Source organism: Sus scrofa, chromosome 16 (genome assembly GCF_054392235.1).
Source record: "Sus scrofa isolate SSC_HxYL_T2T_F1_AM1 chromosome 16, Sscrofa_HxYL_maternal_Yorkshire_Landrace_v2.0, whole genome shotgun sequence".
NCBI lineage: Eukaryota > Metazoa > Chordata > Mammalia > Artiodactyla > Suidae > Sus > Sus scrofa.
In genome coordinates this window covers 69,698,341-69,713,867 of record NC_139398.1, presented here as the reverse complement: position 1 = coordinate 69,713,867, position 15,527 = coordinate 69,698,341, and the positions used below count along the sequence as shown (strand labels likewise).

Below are 15,527 nucleotides of genomic sequence, written 5' to 3'. Positions count from 1 at the left end.
TCAGCTTTGACTTAAATAAAACTGCAATTAGAAAAAGAGGTTGACTCTCCATGTTTTTACAAACCTTCATCTTATTTCTCATAAAAATTTCAGTAGCTATTAAACCATTTTATTTGATTAGTTATTTTTAAAAGTATTCCATATGAATAAAATCAATTTATCTGATACATATGCTTAGAATCTTAAAATTAACTCTTTATGTTCTGAATATTTACTAGGTATTTCTCCCTTGAACCCTCCTCTTCCTTTCATTTTGTATGATAAAAATGTATGATCATTTTGTGAAATTCCCAGAATTCCATTTGTTCTTAGAACATAAAAATTTGGCTGCATGATTGTTTCTTCTAAATTAATGTAGACATATTTAGAGATGCAACAAAGGAATAAGCAATAATTTAAAGAAATATGAGTGAATGGGACTGAGGTGGTTTAAGTAAACAACAGGAAAAGGAAAATATGTTCATGTTCTTTATTTCAATATAAAGAGGATTTTATTAATTCCAAAATGAAATATAGATCAAAAAGCCACATTTAACTCAAAAAGACAGATGGATTCTGACAAAAACAGGAGTAGTGTAGGATATTCTTGAGCAGATGTGTATTACCCTACTTTGGTCTGTATCAGGTAAAGTGGATGATTGAGATAGCAAACATTAAAACAATTTTCAAAGGAAACTTCTGGAAGTGACAGACATATATACTTATGGCATAGATTGTGTTTATGGCTTAGATTGTGGAGCTGGTTTCATGAGTGCATACTTATTTCTAGATCCATCAAGTTGTATATATATGCATTAAATATGTACAGCTTTTTGTATGTCAATCATGCGTCAGTAAAGTGGCTTTAGGAGTTCCTGGTGTGGTGCAGCAGAAATAATCCAACTAGTATCCACGAGGATGCGGGTTTGATCCCTGTCCTCACTCAGTGGGTTAAGGAACCAGCATTGCCCTGAGCTCTGATGTAGGTCACAGACACGGCTCGGATCTGGTGCTGCTGTGGCTGCCGTGTAGCTCCAGTTCAACCCCTAGCCTGGGAACTTCCATATGTCGCAAGTGTGGCTCTAAAAAGCAAAATACATACATACATACATACATACATGCATAAATAAATAAATAAATAAAGTGGCTTTAAAAGAAACAATGTCAACAACTTGTTAAAGAGTTAAAAAAAAAAAAAAAGCAGAGCTGCCATTCAGTAGTTAATCTTTGAATAATTATACTCTGGATTAAATTATATAACTGGTAGGTACACTAAAAATACATGCTTCTTGCTTTTTCTTTCTTTAGAAACCAGAAGTTAATGAAGGCGGGAATTTCTGGATGGGGGTCAGGGTAAGTCATATCATATTTATTTCTGACTTTTGAAGTGTACCAAGTACATTGTATAAAACTTGTACAGGAACTTTCCCAGGCTCATGGCTCAGATAAATTAGACAAATTGAGTCTTTCAGGTGGAAATAAAATGCTTGCTATAACTGTGCTACACAGAAATAAACCACTTGTCCCTGACATTTTAAGACCCATGTTTTCTGCATGCCAACCACCTTACTGTTCCATATTGTTAACTGGATCATGGCCAAAGTGGCAAGGGAAACTGGATGAATTCCTCTTTTAGAATTGTGAGTCTCATCATTCTGTGTATTAGCTTTCCTTTTAATTTGGCATGGCATTGGTAGTACTTAAAAGCCCAGGGCAGTACCTAACTAGGCATGTGAATGTGACTCGTATGCTAACTCAGATGCAAATGGTCATAGACTAGAGTTGATTATAATGTAATTGTGTTTTTGTATTTCGGCATCATTTAGTTTCAACTTTTCTTTGAAATTTAAATGCATTTGATTTTATGAAAGAATAAAACATTGGTTATACTAATTGTATAAAAGCAAAAGCCTTAATATTCTTACAGGTGACTTACATGGTATATTTCACCTCAGAGTATGTAATAGAGAGATATTTAGAATCAGCTTCGAATAGAGAGAATTTAGACCAAAGCTGTTTTCAGAATGTCCTGGAGTCACTCTGAATGTAGGCAAATGAGAAAGTCAGAACAAATAACATTTTCATATATAATAAATACTACAGTCAAGAACTCCTTTAAAAGGAAAAAAGGAGGAATAAAGGAAGGAAAAGGGAAGGGAGAGGAAGGGGAGAAAAAGGAAGAATAGGAAGGAAAGTATGATGTGGTGTAGACTCATTTTTCCTGTCTGCATATTCAAAGTCTTAATTCTAGTAAACTCAGAAGGAGTACTTATTTGTTTTTGATTGCTAATGCCTTATTGAATCTTGCCAGTTTAATACTCAGTGGAACCCTGGAAGTTTGGGCTTAAAGCAGGTTGCGCAAAAAAGGGTGGAATTCTGAGCCTTTCCTCATCTTCAAACCATTCATTTCTGCATAGGTTTTTACATGTTGGGATTTCCCTTTAAGAATTTGATTCAGGAAACTGAGAAATTATAGGGAAATATGTTAATATCAGTTAAATCTAGTTGGTGGATACCTGGGTTTCAGAAACATTGATTATTCTTCTTTTCTCTATTTTTGAAATTGTTCTTAAACATTAATGATTCAAAACAATTTTGTGGCAATATCTCTATGTTTACAAAATTACTTTGAGCTTCTTTCTGTGGCATGTCAACAACACATTGAGAATGAGTGAAATTAATAATCCTTTGTCTAGTGGATTAATTTTATTACAGTGAAAATTTTTCGTCTATGTGAAAAGGTAGGAAGGGGTAAGTATTTTAGTCATCCTTTGTGACTGTAACATAGAGAGAACTCCATTTGTCCTGGACAGTCCCAGCTTATATATTCTCTTCTTTCAAAATAATAAATATATTAGATGGGCAAGTGGGCAATCTGAAAAGAACTGTATTTCCAAAGCTCCTTGTTAGCAAGTCTGATCACATGACTGAGTCTAGGCTAGTGGTGCCTATATGGAATTTCAGGTGACCTTATAGGAACCTTCCACAGGAGATAACTGCTTCATGTCTTTGTCCTTTGGGAAGAAGTTACTTCATCAATGCAGAGAATACCTCACTGTCTTTGACATTGTCAAGTTCCTTCATATTGCTTCCTGAAATGTGGATGTGATAACTGGAATTCAGACTTGGGCTATTAAATATGATTCATATGGCAAGGAGTGGGGAACTGAATATTTTGGATTTGTGGGGTTTTTAATAAGCTATAAAAGAACAAACCTATACCATCATAATTAGTTTTATAAAGGAATGATATTTTAGCTAGGTATGTCATGACTTGAAAACAGGTATCCCCCCATATCACAGTCATTTTTTTTCCCCCATGGAGATATTTTACCTAAATATTTAATTTGGGTCTTCTTATCAAAAAAGATTACTCTAGCAATGCTGAGTGTACATGCTCACACACCCTAAATATTGAGAAACTAAGGTGCAACATACCCATTTGGACGTGGCAAGAGACTCCAGGTTCCCACAGCCCCCTACACTCCCTAATGTCTCCACCTGTATCATTCCACCCACTGACTTCACCTGAACTCTCACAGGAAGGAACTGTGCACAGAGTTCAGATATCAGGTAGACTTCTTTCAGATGCCAGCTAGCTGTCCTTTGCATTCAAGGAAAAATTGGTATGATCCCAACTGAAATTCTACATTCTGTGAAATATCAAAATTCTCAAGGAGATTTCTGCAAATCCCTAATGAGTTTTTATGTTGTATCTTCATGCAGCCTCTGTTCTTTAACATGTCCATGCAGACATGAAACTCATCTTTTATATGAATGTCCACAAGTCAGCTCCCTCATACCAGCACAGTCATCTCTACAGCAGAGTTGCTAATAATAGAAAAGTAGCTTATTCGGCCCTGCAGAACAAAAACTTATTTTTGTATTAGACTTTAAAATTCTCCAAAAGCTTTCTTAGTGCCCCCCCCACCCCGGGGAGGGGAGGGGACTTGTCTCTTTTGATGCCCTTGGTATAGTGTTTCACATTCTCTCTTGCCTTCTCTCTCTCTTCCTCCTTCCTTTCCCTTTTGTTCTCTCATCTGCCTTCTCCTGCTTCAAAGGACACACACATACACACATACACAGACACACAATTCTCTTTAGGCTCTTTACCCATAAACAGCAGTGCTTCCCTTCTCTTACCATCAGCCCTGAAGCTCTGAGTTTCATCTTCTATTTCCAAATATTTACCAAATATGTTGTATTTGTTATTATCTTGTGTATTTATTTGTTTCTCTCAATCCAAATGAGCTCATTCAATGAGGAATGCAAGAAGCAGCTTTTAAGATGCTATATGTACCTTTTTTCTCCTTACCTTGTAAAATACAAAGTCATAGCTTACCTTTCCTGTACCACCAGTTATATGTTTTGATTATGTATGTCACTAGCCACTGTCATGGGTGGTGAAATTTAAGAAAAGTTTGAATGCTTGCTAAAGAGACCCAGAGAGGGAAAAAACCTCAATTTCTGTGCTAAGAAAATCAACCAGGGCATGGCCACATGCAGGGAACCACATGTTGTCTCTTTCTTCTCCCTGTGATGTTTGTTGAGAGGAAAATCACGGGACATCTGAGGAAGACATAGTTTCTAAGGGAATGTTATATAAGACAGAGTTTAAAACCTGAAGACTTACAGAAATGAATGTGGGGCCAAACTGTTAGCTTGTGACATACTGAAGATAGAATGTTCTCTTATCTTTTTGCAGCAATGATTGCTATTTCTTAACTTGTGTCTCTAAAAATGTTCATTTCAACCAGCAATGGAGGCAATGCCTATACATGACAACATCCCTGCGTAGCCCAGGTCTTTTGTATTGGTGAATTTTGGCAAGATCATTTGCCTAATTCAGTTAAAAGCAGCTGGGCTGTGTCTTTCCTGAATCTAGAATGCTGTGAGGAATGCCCATTTAAGCCTACTTAATTCCCCACAGTGTTCTTCTAGGAGCTATGATAATGAAATATGTTCCATTTGAGTCTTCCTACACAATGAAACAATCTAGCCAGACTGTAAATTAAGAAGTATATTATAAATTATGTACCATGGACTGCCAAAATGAGGCATGGCCACCACAGGTAAGTAACCTGGATTAAATACTAAGAGCATCTACAATCTCAATCTGGAAACTGCAGAGTCCAGAGATGAGAGGAAGAGTTTTTTAAAGGATGTATTTTGTAGTCGAAAGTCATGTGTTAAGCCCCAAAGTTCAATCCTATTGTCTAAAAGACAGTTAACTAATATTTTATTGGAATATTAATTTCATAGTAGTTTAATCCAACTTCTAAATTTAATACCTATTTTAAAAAATATATAGTTAGTATAAATAATAGTTGATTCTTATATGACTCCCTAGAAGATAAGGGTATATTCTTTAAACTTCCAAATCTCATGGCAAATTTGAGAGGGCAACAAAATTTTAGGATATTATGGTATATATTATAACTCTTGTTGATATCTCCTTTCCTCTCATACTTTTCTTCCCAGTTTTTTTCTCCCTTTCAAAATCCATGATTAATGCTCATTCTATTTAAAAATAAAAGTTGCTGATATGTACTCCCATTTTTCTCTTCTTTCACTCTAAGATAATTTTTCATCTCCTATAAACATTTTTTACTTTGCTGAAATGGCTTTTTCTTAGGATGTGGGCACAAGTAGTGTGCTATATTTTTACATTTAGCTGGAATTATGCATTTGTTGATTTCTAGTAAAATTGGAAATTGTTTCCAAATACAAAAATGACTGTTATTGCTTCTAGTATGAAACACCTTGCAATAACTGTTTTTCCCCATTCTTATGGTCTTGTAACATATTATATATATGCTAGTGTCTCAGAGGCTCTTTAATAATTGATGTGATGGTTTGATTGGTTCATCTGGATTCATTGTCCTTTCTTTTTAATTTCTATTATTGTAGGGATGATACTCACTTGTTTGATTTAAAAGTATACAGTTTGGTGTCTCCAAAAGCAACTATTTTCTTTGATCCCTTTGGATTATTTTTCTTTGGATTATTCCAGAAATCATTCAAGAGAATGTTTTCAACTATTGTTGACTTTCACATTATTTTCAAATTTGTTTTGTATACATAGAGTAAATATTGATAAGAACAACAAATTCTGATTTCTAATCAAGCTTTTTTCATGTCTTGCCTCAAGTGTCTCTTACTTTAAAAAGATAAGGAAATAAACCTTGAATTTCAAACGAACACTTTACTTTGCTAAATGTACCTCTTAGCCACTAGTTTTTTCTTTCTTATATAACCTTTTTGGAATTGGAAATAATGTTCAAAACTTCACTATAATTGGCACCTGCTTTTGAGAATTTTTGAAAGGAGTAAGGTAAAGAATTTATTGAAATTCTCTCTTGCCATTATCGTGTTAATACACTATCAAGAAGTATATATAATTCTTATACTAGAAACCTGCTCTTACACTTCTTTCACAATTCATACTGCAAGAATGAATATATTTATAGCAAGCTCCTCCCAGTATCTTGGGCAATAGACCTTTTAGGCATAGTTCTACAGAGACTTTCCTTCTCTTGGCTTCTCTATTTAAAAGATTTTGCAATGCTGTAGCTCCAGTGCAGTCTGAACACATTTTTCCTCTTAATAAAATAATTCTGCTTTCTTCCAGACAGCTACTAGTCATTTCTAAGTCATGCCAGTGCAGTAGTTATAGAAAACCCACGTTGACGTGCTCTACGCAATTGTAACATATTAATTAGCAGATATTTTAATCAAAGTATGATTGCATAAGAAAGAAGTTTAACTTTTTAACCAATGTCTGTAAGTCACACTATAGGTATTAACTTGCAGATACTCTAAAATAGAAAACAGATTAGAATTTTGAAGCATGAAAGAATAATTACCCAATATGTCTTCCTAAATCAAGTGTCCCCAAATTATCCTCAAATTCCGAAACTCTTTTAAGTTAGAGGTATTTAGATCTATAAAGGTCCTCCAAATTTGCAGGTGTTGGTATAATCCATAAAAAAAGTAAGATTTGCATCCTTTTTCAGGAAAGTATTATAAAGAAAGTTTATGAAACATTCCTTCCAAGAGTTAAGGATTTCACTAATAACAATGAACATATCCTGAAAAAGATTACAGAGAACTTTCAATGCAATTATAAATCACAGTAATAGTTGCATTAAAAAATTAAGAGAACATTGTCTGGAAATTGCACACTCTACAGGAATGCCTTCCCCACTCAATTTCCGAGAATAGAATCTCCATTAGTTACGGTAGAGTTACAGGACATTAAAGACACAAAAAACATGATGCTGCCTTATGCTCTTGTAGAGTATGAATGGCAGAGTTATCAAATTATTTCTTGATTTGGAAAATAATTTGCAACATTGTTGGCTTCAGGCCAAAATAAGGTAAGATACCTGTTTTGCAGTTGTTTTATCAATTTAGCTACAAGTTGTTGGTTATTCAAGGGAAGTCAGCATTGAAAGGTAAAAATAAAACAACAGCAGTGACAGCAACAACAACAACAGTGACATAAACTAGTAAGTCAATGACTATTAAAAAAACTAAAAGAATATGAGTAAAAAGAACATTGAAATTAGTTGGATTGGCAGATTTTTTTAACATATATTCAAATCTTGATCTCAGATTTTATTAATGAAGGCATAATGAAGAGAAAGAATGACATATATGATGACTAAATTTAGGATGTTTCCACTTTTTTTTCTTGTTTACCATTCAAGGAAAATAAAACATAAAAGACAGTTTTAAGCCTAGTTACAAGTAAGCATCATGTTAGAGGCATGGATTCGTGCAATAATACTTTATTTCTTTAGCTATGGATTGGTCTTGAGCACAGTTGTTTACTGTAGTTTGTTGCCTTTTCATGTAATGCTTTATAGTTTTAAAATAAGATTTCAAATGCATAGAAAAGGAGTAATGTATCTACAGCCATATTGTAAGTGCATGAGAATCAAAAACATCTCTGGATATTTAGAATCAATAAACCATTTTATTTTTGAACTCATAAAAATATGTTCATCTTTCAGGGCTCTAAAATGATAAATATAATAGACAGCATATCACTTTTCTCATCAGTTGATATCAGATTCCCAACAGATGACAGATCATCATCTGTTTAAAAACATCAGAATACAAAGAGTCAAATTCAGATAATTAAAAAAATTAAATTATGAGGCTTACTGTACAATTAACTTAATTTTATCAAACCATAATTAAAACTGTGTATAAAACAAAGGCTATTTAAATTTCTTTTACTTTCAGTTTTTTCTACAAACACTGAACTGGGATATGTATTAACATATTAGTGAAGTGATGTTCCTGAATAAAAGTTCTAATTTTTTCAACTTAAAAATAATCATGTATGAATGAAACATACTGAGGTTTACGACCATAATGGATGTCACATCATCAAAGGAACCGATTCCAGAAGAAAATGGAGAGGCGAGGAAAAATGATCTGTAAAATAGAAACCAAGTTGATCTCTTCAAGAATATTATTTGATTTATTGTGACAGAACATAAGAAAGAATATAAATCAACATTTTCATGGAATTTCACTAATTTTGTCAAAACACACATTTAGTAACAATTTCATGCCTAGAACTATGCGGAAAATTAGGTGAACGTAGTCCTTGTCCTCAAGGGTCTTGAGAGAGATCGATTGCACCAAATAGAAAGTAATTCTGAATGTATCCATGCATCTCTATTCTTTATGATCTCGTAAGAAGACAGTCAGGAGAGAAACTAAGCATTAATGGGTTAGAATAAGAATGTCTGTAGGGAGGCAAGTGGTATAGAGAATGATGCTTGTCAAACTGATAAGGAGTCAAGGTGAACTGGAAACCACACTCTGGCTCTGAGGACCATGGTGTGGAATGTCTTTAGGAAGAGAAAAATATTTAGAGAGCATCAATAGCATAGCTAGCGTATTACCCAACTATCTAGCAAAATATCAATCCCTAATTCCCATATTGTGATTGGTCTAATTTGACATGAAATTGAATTTAAGATTTCATTGGTATCTCAATATTTTGCTCATTTATTACATAGAGACAAATGGGCCTCATCAGGCTTTAAAACCACATTATATTGATTCTGATAGATTTTAAATTCTAAGGGACATTTTTGGTGATGAAGAAATTATTTCAATCTATTGTCCAAAGTCAAGATATAAAATTTCAAATTAGACATGGCAAGCCTAATACAGGGGACATGTACTTGCCCCCTGAACTTGAATATATATTCAAAACCATCTATGTAGGCAATAGGAGCAGTATTTATTTTAAAAAAGGAAAAAAACAAGAGAGAGCAAAAATATGTTGAAATAATCAATGGCTGTACAATAATATAAAGATGTTGAGTAGTTTTGTCAGCATGTCAGTCAGAAATGAATTACAATTGTGGTAAAGAAATCACAGTAAAAGGAATTTCTCTGGGGAAAAGTGGCATGCAAAATAAAAGCATTAGTGTGACATACAGTTTACAGAAACTCTCTTTGTGGAGATTAAAGTTTATGTTTGTTGACAGTACAACAGGAACATGTCACACAATGTAAAAATGATCATGCCATAACCATTCCTTAGTTGATGGCTTGATTTCACGTACACTGATCGACATTAGATAGACTTCAACACGTATTTCCATCTACTGACATTAGCCAGAGTCAGGGCCTGCATGCATGGATGCAATTATTTGAGACCAAAACATTTTCTGCCATGAGCTATTTGATGGCGTGATACTACCAGGACCAGTCCCGTTGCTCACACAGGAAAAATGAACAGAAATTCAATTATTTATATTTTATTTTCCAGATATTATTTATATCCAGCTATGGAACCTAACATAGGCTTCCTGGATTCTCAGGAAATTGAAGCCTACTGTGAAAATTAATAATTATGTTAGTCATAGCTGCATTAGTGGAAGGGATGGCTAATAACATATGTTTATTTGATGCTTACTATGTGAAGAACACTTTGTTTTTTAGTTCCTTTAATTCTCAAATATTTGTAGTGCAAAGGTATATTGATAATCTTTATTTTAAAGAAGAAGGAGTGAAACTTAGCAAGGCTAAATAAACAAATGAGTCAATACCCAGTGAAACGAGAAAGAAGCAGGACCCAGGTTCAAGGGCTGGCTGGCCCTAAAGAATAGGCCTGAGCCATAGTGTAGCAAAGATGCCATAAATTTAGTTACAGTCCAGGTGGTCATTGAAACTTAGTCACTTCTCTTAGGTAGGTGCTGTTTCACAAACATTTGCAGAAAGAAATGACAATTTAATGAAAGTCAGTTTTAATTAAAGCAATAAAAATCCATTCATTTCTGAGGCTTTCTCATGGTCTCTGTACATTCGTGCTAGTGAAAGGGTTATTATTCTGACCAGTCTTAGGAAGAGGTAAAATTTTTGGCTCCTCCACTGTCATTTTATATTTTGATTTTACATCATCATCCTATCAGAGCTTACATTTCCCATATATTGCAGGAATATTGCAACCCTCAGAAATTTGTGCAGTGGTAAAAAGTTTAACCAACTTTCTAGAAAAAAAAATGTGCATATATATACATATGCATGCATAAGTTTATTATAAATTTTGTAATGTGTAGGACACAATTTACTACACATATGAAATATGAAATACCCTTTATTATAAATATGATGAAATATGCAGTGCCCTTTATTATAAATTCCACAGGGCCAACTGATTCTTGAAGAATTTTCTTTGACTTTTTCCCCTTAATTTTTGTCAAGCTCTGATACCTGTGGCTAACTTATAGTTGCTACTGATTGATTAATAGAGTAGCTCTGCACATGAATATTAGTTTTAATTCTAGTTTGCACTAGTGAATAAGACAAAAGATTTATATATTGGAACTTCACTCAAATTTATCAGTGACTTGGGTAATTTCTTTGCCAACTTGAATAATGACTTCCAAGTACTAAAAGACTCTTTCCTCAATTTTTGTATTGTTAACAAAGTAACAGCTACTGATGTGACATATTTTGAAGTTTGTCTGTACTATTAACATTTTATACATGAATTTCTTAAGTCTAGTCTAAGTGTCAGCCCACTGTTGCTTACAGAGTACATACGGCCCACTCCTTGGTTTTGTAAATAAGATGTGATTGGAACAAATCAGAAGGCTATTTGTTTTGTATATTGCCTATGTCTGCTTTCACAGTATAAAAGCAGAGTTAAGTAGTTGCTATAGAGAATATACAGTGCACAAAGCCCAAAGTATTTATCTCTTGGTGTTTGCTAGAGTATAAATATTTCTGCTGTAACCCCAAGAAGATAACATAGTCATAAAATGTAGTGAAAGAATTAAGAGGTTGTGAGTTGAATTGTGTACCCCAGGAAAGATATTATGAAATTTTAAAATTGCTGGTACCTGTAAATGTAACCTTATTTGGAAATAGGGTCTTTGGAGACATAATTTAAAAAGAGGTCGTATTGGATTATGGCGGGCCCTAAATCCATTGACTGGTGTTCTTATAAGAAACAGCAGGGTAGGAGGTCATGTAAAGACAGTGACAGAGATTAGAGTTAAGATTACCAGCAACCACCAGAAGTTAGGACAAGCAAGGGAGGTTCTTCCCCTGAGCCTTTAGTAGGGTGATCATGGGACAACTTGACTTGAGATTTCTAGGCTCCAGGACTTAAGGTAACCTTGTGGTAATTTGTTGTATCAACCCTCAAAAACAGTACAGAAGTGTTGAGTTTGAAATATTTACTAATTTTGTTTTTCATATCATCAATTTCAGTGTTAAGTTGATATTCTTTCTTTCATTTTTTTTGTCTTTATAGGGCTGCACCAGCGGCATATGGAGGTTCTCAGGCTAGGGTTCTAATCAGAGCTGTTGCTGCTAGCCCTCACCACAGCCACAGCAATGCCAGATCCAAGCTGTGTCTGCGACCTACGCCACAGCTCACAGCAACACCGGATCCTTGACCCCCAGAGTGAGGCCAGGTATTGAACCCGCAACCTCATGGTTCCTAGTCAGATTCGTTTCTGCTGAGCCAAGACGGGAACTCCAATTCTTTCATTTTAAATGATGATTTTGTTGAGGGAAAAGTTCACAAAATTCCTGTAAATTTAACAAAATCTATAGCCATTCTGGGCTGGTTCCAGTACATCACTCTTTAAGCAAATGGTAATGACGAGGCTGAATCTTCCTCTCCAGGAGGGAACAGATTTAGAGCTCAGGTTTGTTTCCAGGTTTCTTTGTTTCCAGAACCAGTTTTGGAAAAGTGGGGCACAGCAATGAGAGATTTCAGGAAACAAGTGCTGAAACTTGCTGGTGAAGCTTTAACTTTTGGGACTGGTATGCTTAAAAGGAACTTAAATATGAGCTGAGTCATGGGCCTGAGGAATGAGGTTTGATCCTCCTACTAGAATTGCTTCAATTTCTGATACATTCCCTGGTTCAGTCAACACTGGCTCAGGTACTATATGAGATTAAACCACAGGGGTTCATGTCAACTGGCCTAGTATTGGACTATAAAACGAAGAAGCAAAAGAAGCGATTTTCAGCCTTAATTTAGAATTTTGAAAGGTTTAGAAATTTTTAACATGAATTATCCACTGCCTAATTATTATATAGTTTCAAATTATATTTTTCCCAAACTGTGTATATGTTGTAAAACTTCATAGCATATATCTCATAAATACATATGTAACATTTAGTTTTTGTAAGTACTTTGTGTTGTAACTGCCCCCTCCTCTACCAAAGGAATGCACATTTTATGTCTCATTATATTAAGCTTGAAGAATAAGCTGCTAACATTTACTTATGGGAAGATATGTCCACTGCTAGAATCATATGCACCTAAAAATGCATTCGATGTGGAAGTCAGTTGAGTGAAAGTTAAAGTTCTTTATTATTAATTTAATGAAAGGTTTAACCTTTAATGAAAGGTTCAATTATTAATTTAATGAAAGGTACAAGACCTTTCTCTCACTTTTTTGTCCCTGTCCATACTTTTGTGAGAGAAGCTGATATTTGATTGTACTCTGTCAAAAGGCAAACCTGACGGGTTTCTGGTTTCCTGTTGACTGACAAGGTCAGGAGTATGATTTCATACTCTGTAAGTAACCATGGGGGATTCTCATCTCTAGGTTATCTTCTTAAAGGAAAGTCCTTTGCTCTATTAAGTATTGAGACCCTTGTCCTTTTTCTCCATTCCTGTGTTTAACCAATGATATCATGAATTCGTCATCATCTCCCCAGTTGTTTCTCCCAGCTTAGTTTCAGTATTTATTGAAACGTTACTTCAATTCCATAAGCATTGCCTTCAATTGCGTCTGCACTGACTTCATAATGAGAAACCCCCATCTTATACTGCATATTGTGTATTGCCCCCCTCTTGTTCACTAATCCAATATTATAGCCTAGACACTAAGCCCTAGTTAGTCATAAATATTACATGTGATATTGTACCACCTGTAACTATTTTGATGTATAAAATGATAATGCTTCATCTCATAGTGTGAATAAAAGTATATAACTAACCCGAAACATTTAGCATTTTAAAGTAAATTTGAAAATTACCAGGAAAAGTCCTGACTGGAAAAAAAAAAAAAAAAAAACATACTCTACCTTGGAGTTGCACAGCCAAACCCCTGAAATGGAAAACAAGGTTTAGTAAGAGATTTTTATTCAGAATTATTACCTGGTCATACCAGGTAATTATTTTTCAAAGGTTGTTGAACAAAGTGATCAGGAGGAAACTCTGAATGAATATTTCTTTCTATTTACAATCAAAGTAAGAATAAAAAGGATGGTACTTTTTAGGTCATAGATAACTTGTGGTATTGTGTTTTTTATAGACTGAAATGTAATAATGGCATTCATGTGAGAGCATCAAATTGGTTTTCATATATAAATTTCCATTTTTACATTAATGTCGGGCCCATTAGGGATAAACAAATGAGAAATTATGCACGGGCACATACACATACAACCAACACATACATTTCACCCTTACTCTAAAGACATATATTTTAATCACCTCTATCAACTCTATCTTTGGCTCATGTTTAGAGTATATTACCCATTTAATATGCTGGGCATGACTTCTAGGCCCTTTCCCATCAGTTTCTTCTATGCAGAGGGAGGTTAGAGAAAGAAATCTAATTCTTGATAAAGCTTATACTTAATGTCCTTTAGCAAGGTAAGTTCCTCTTTGGAAAAAGAGGCCATCTTCAATGTGGAGTACAGATTCTTAGAAAATAATAAATAAATTCATCTAGGTCAAATATTAAAATAGCCATGACTTTTAATGCTAATGTTCAAATTACATTCTTGTAAAGTAGCACAGTGCTCCTAGGGCTTTATCCAAGAGAAGTGAAAACACATGTTGACAAAAGCCTTGTACAAAGATATCTATATTAGATTTACTCATAAGAACTACAGCCAGGAAATAGTTCTTCTGTCTCTTGTGTAACAAGAAAAGAATAGATAAATTAACCATACAATTTTTATACAACAGAATACTACTTGGGAATGAAAAAGGAATAAACTATGCAGTTAATTTCAGAGACATTATGTAAAAGAGTCTAGATGCAAAAGTCTTTGTACTTTATGCTTCCATTTCTTTAAAGTTTTAAAATAGGCAAAAGAGATCTATGGTGATGGAACCCAAAAGAGTGGTTCCTTTGACCAAATTATTTGTTTTTTGCTGTTGAATTGTAGGAGTTCCTTATATATTTTGAATATTAACTTATCAGATACATGTTTTACAAATATTTTCTCTGATTCCTTAGGTTACCTTTTCATTCTGTTGATTATTTCATTTTGCAAAAGCTATTTAGTTTGATGTAGTCCCTCTTGTCTGTTTTTGCTTTTGTTGCCTGCACTTTTGGTGTCATAACTAAGAAATCATTGTAAATGTTAATATCAAGAAGTTTTTCTTACATTTGCAGTACATACATTTAAGTCTTTCATCATTTGGGGTTGATTTTTATGAATGGTGGGAGGTAGGGTTCCAGTTTTGTTTTATGCATATGGGCATCCAGTTTTCCTAAAACTATGTGGTTGAAGAGATTACCCTTTCTCTTTTGTGTGTTATTAACACCATTGTCAGAGATCACTTGACCATATAAGCATAGGATTGTTTCTGTGCTCTCTGTTCTGTTCATTGGTCTTCATGTCAGTTCTATACTGTTTTGATTACTGTAGCTTTGAAACATAGTTTCACATCAGGAAGTGTGATGCCTCTAGCTTTTTCTTTTTTCTCAAGATCACTTTGACTACTCTGGGTCTTTTGTGGTCCCATATACATTTCAGGATTTTTAAAATTTATGTAAAATATGTCATTGGTATTTTGATGGACATACCATTGAATCTATAGATTTCTTTGGGCCATAGGGATATTTTAGCAATATTAATTATTCCAGTCTATTAAAAAGTGATGTCATTCCATTTATTGTGTCTTTTTTTAAATTTCTTGAACCATTGTCTTGTGGTTTTCAGAGTACAAGTCTTTCACCTCCTTGGTTAGTTTATTCCTAAGTATTTTATTCTTTATGCTATTGTAAGTGAGACTGATCTCTAAATTT

General features: G+C 34.1%; 1 protein-coding gene across 1 annotated transcript in view; it reads left to right on the top strand.

Moving 5' to 3' along the window:
• The window catches only part of LOC146395649 (uncharacterized), a 2,307,895-nt gene that overhangs the window by 1,813,765 nt on the left and 478,603 nt on the right, over nucleotides 1-15,527 (top strand). The window contains exon 11 of the mRNA XM_085001861.1: nucleotides 1,288-1,332. Within this exon, the coding sequence (XP_084857987.1) occupies nucleotides 1,301-1,332 (32 nt within the window). The 5' untranslated portion in view covers nucleotides 1,288-1,300. The remainder of the gene's footprint in view (nucleotides 1-1,287; nucleotides 1,333-15,527) is intronic.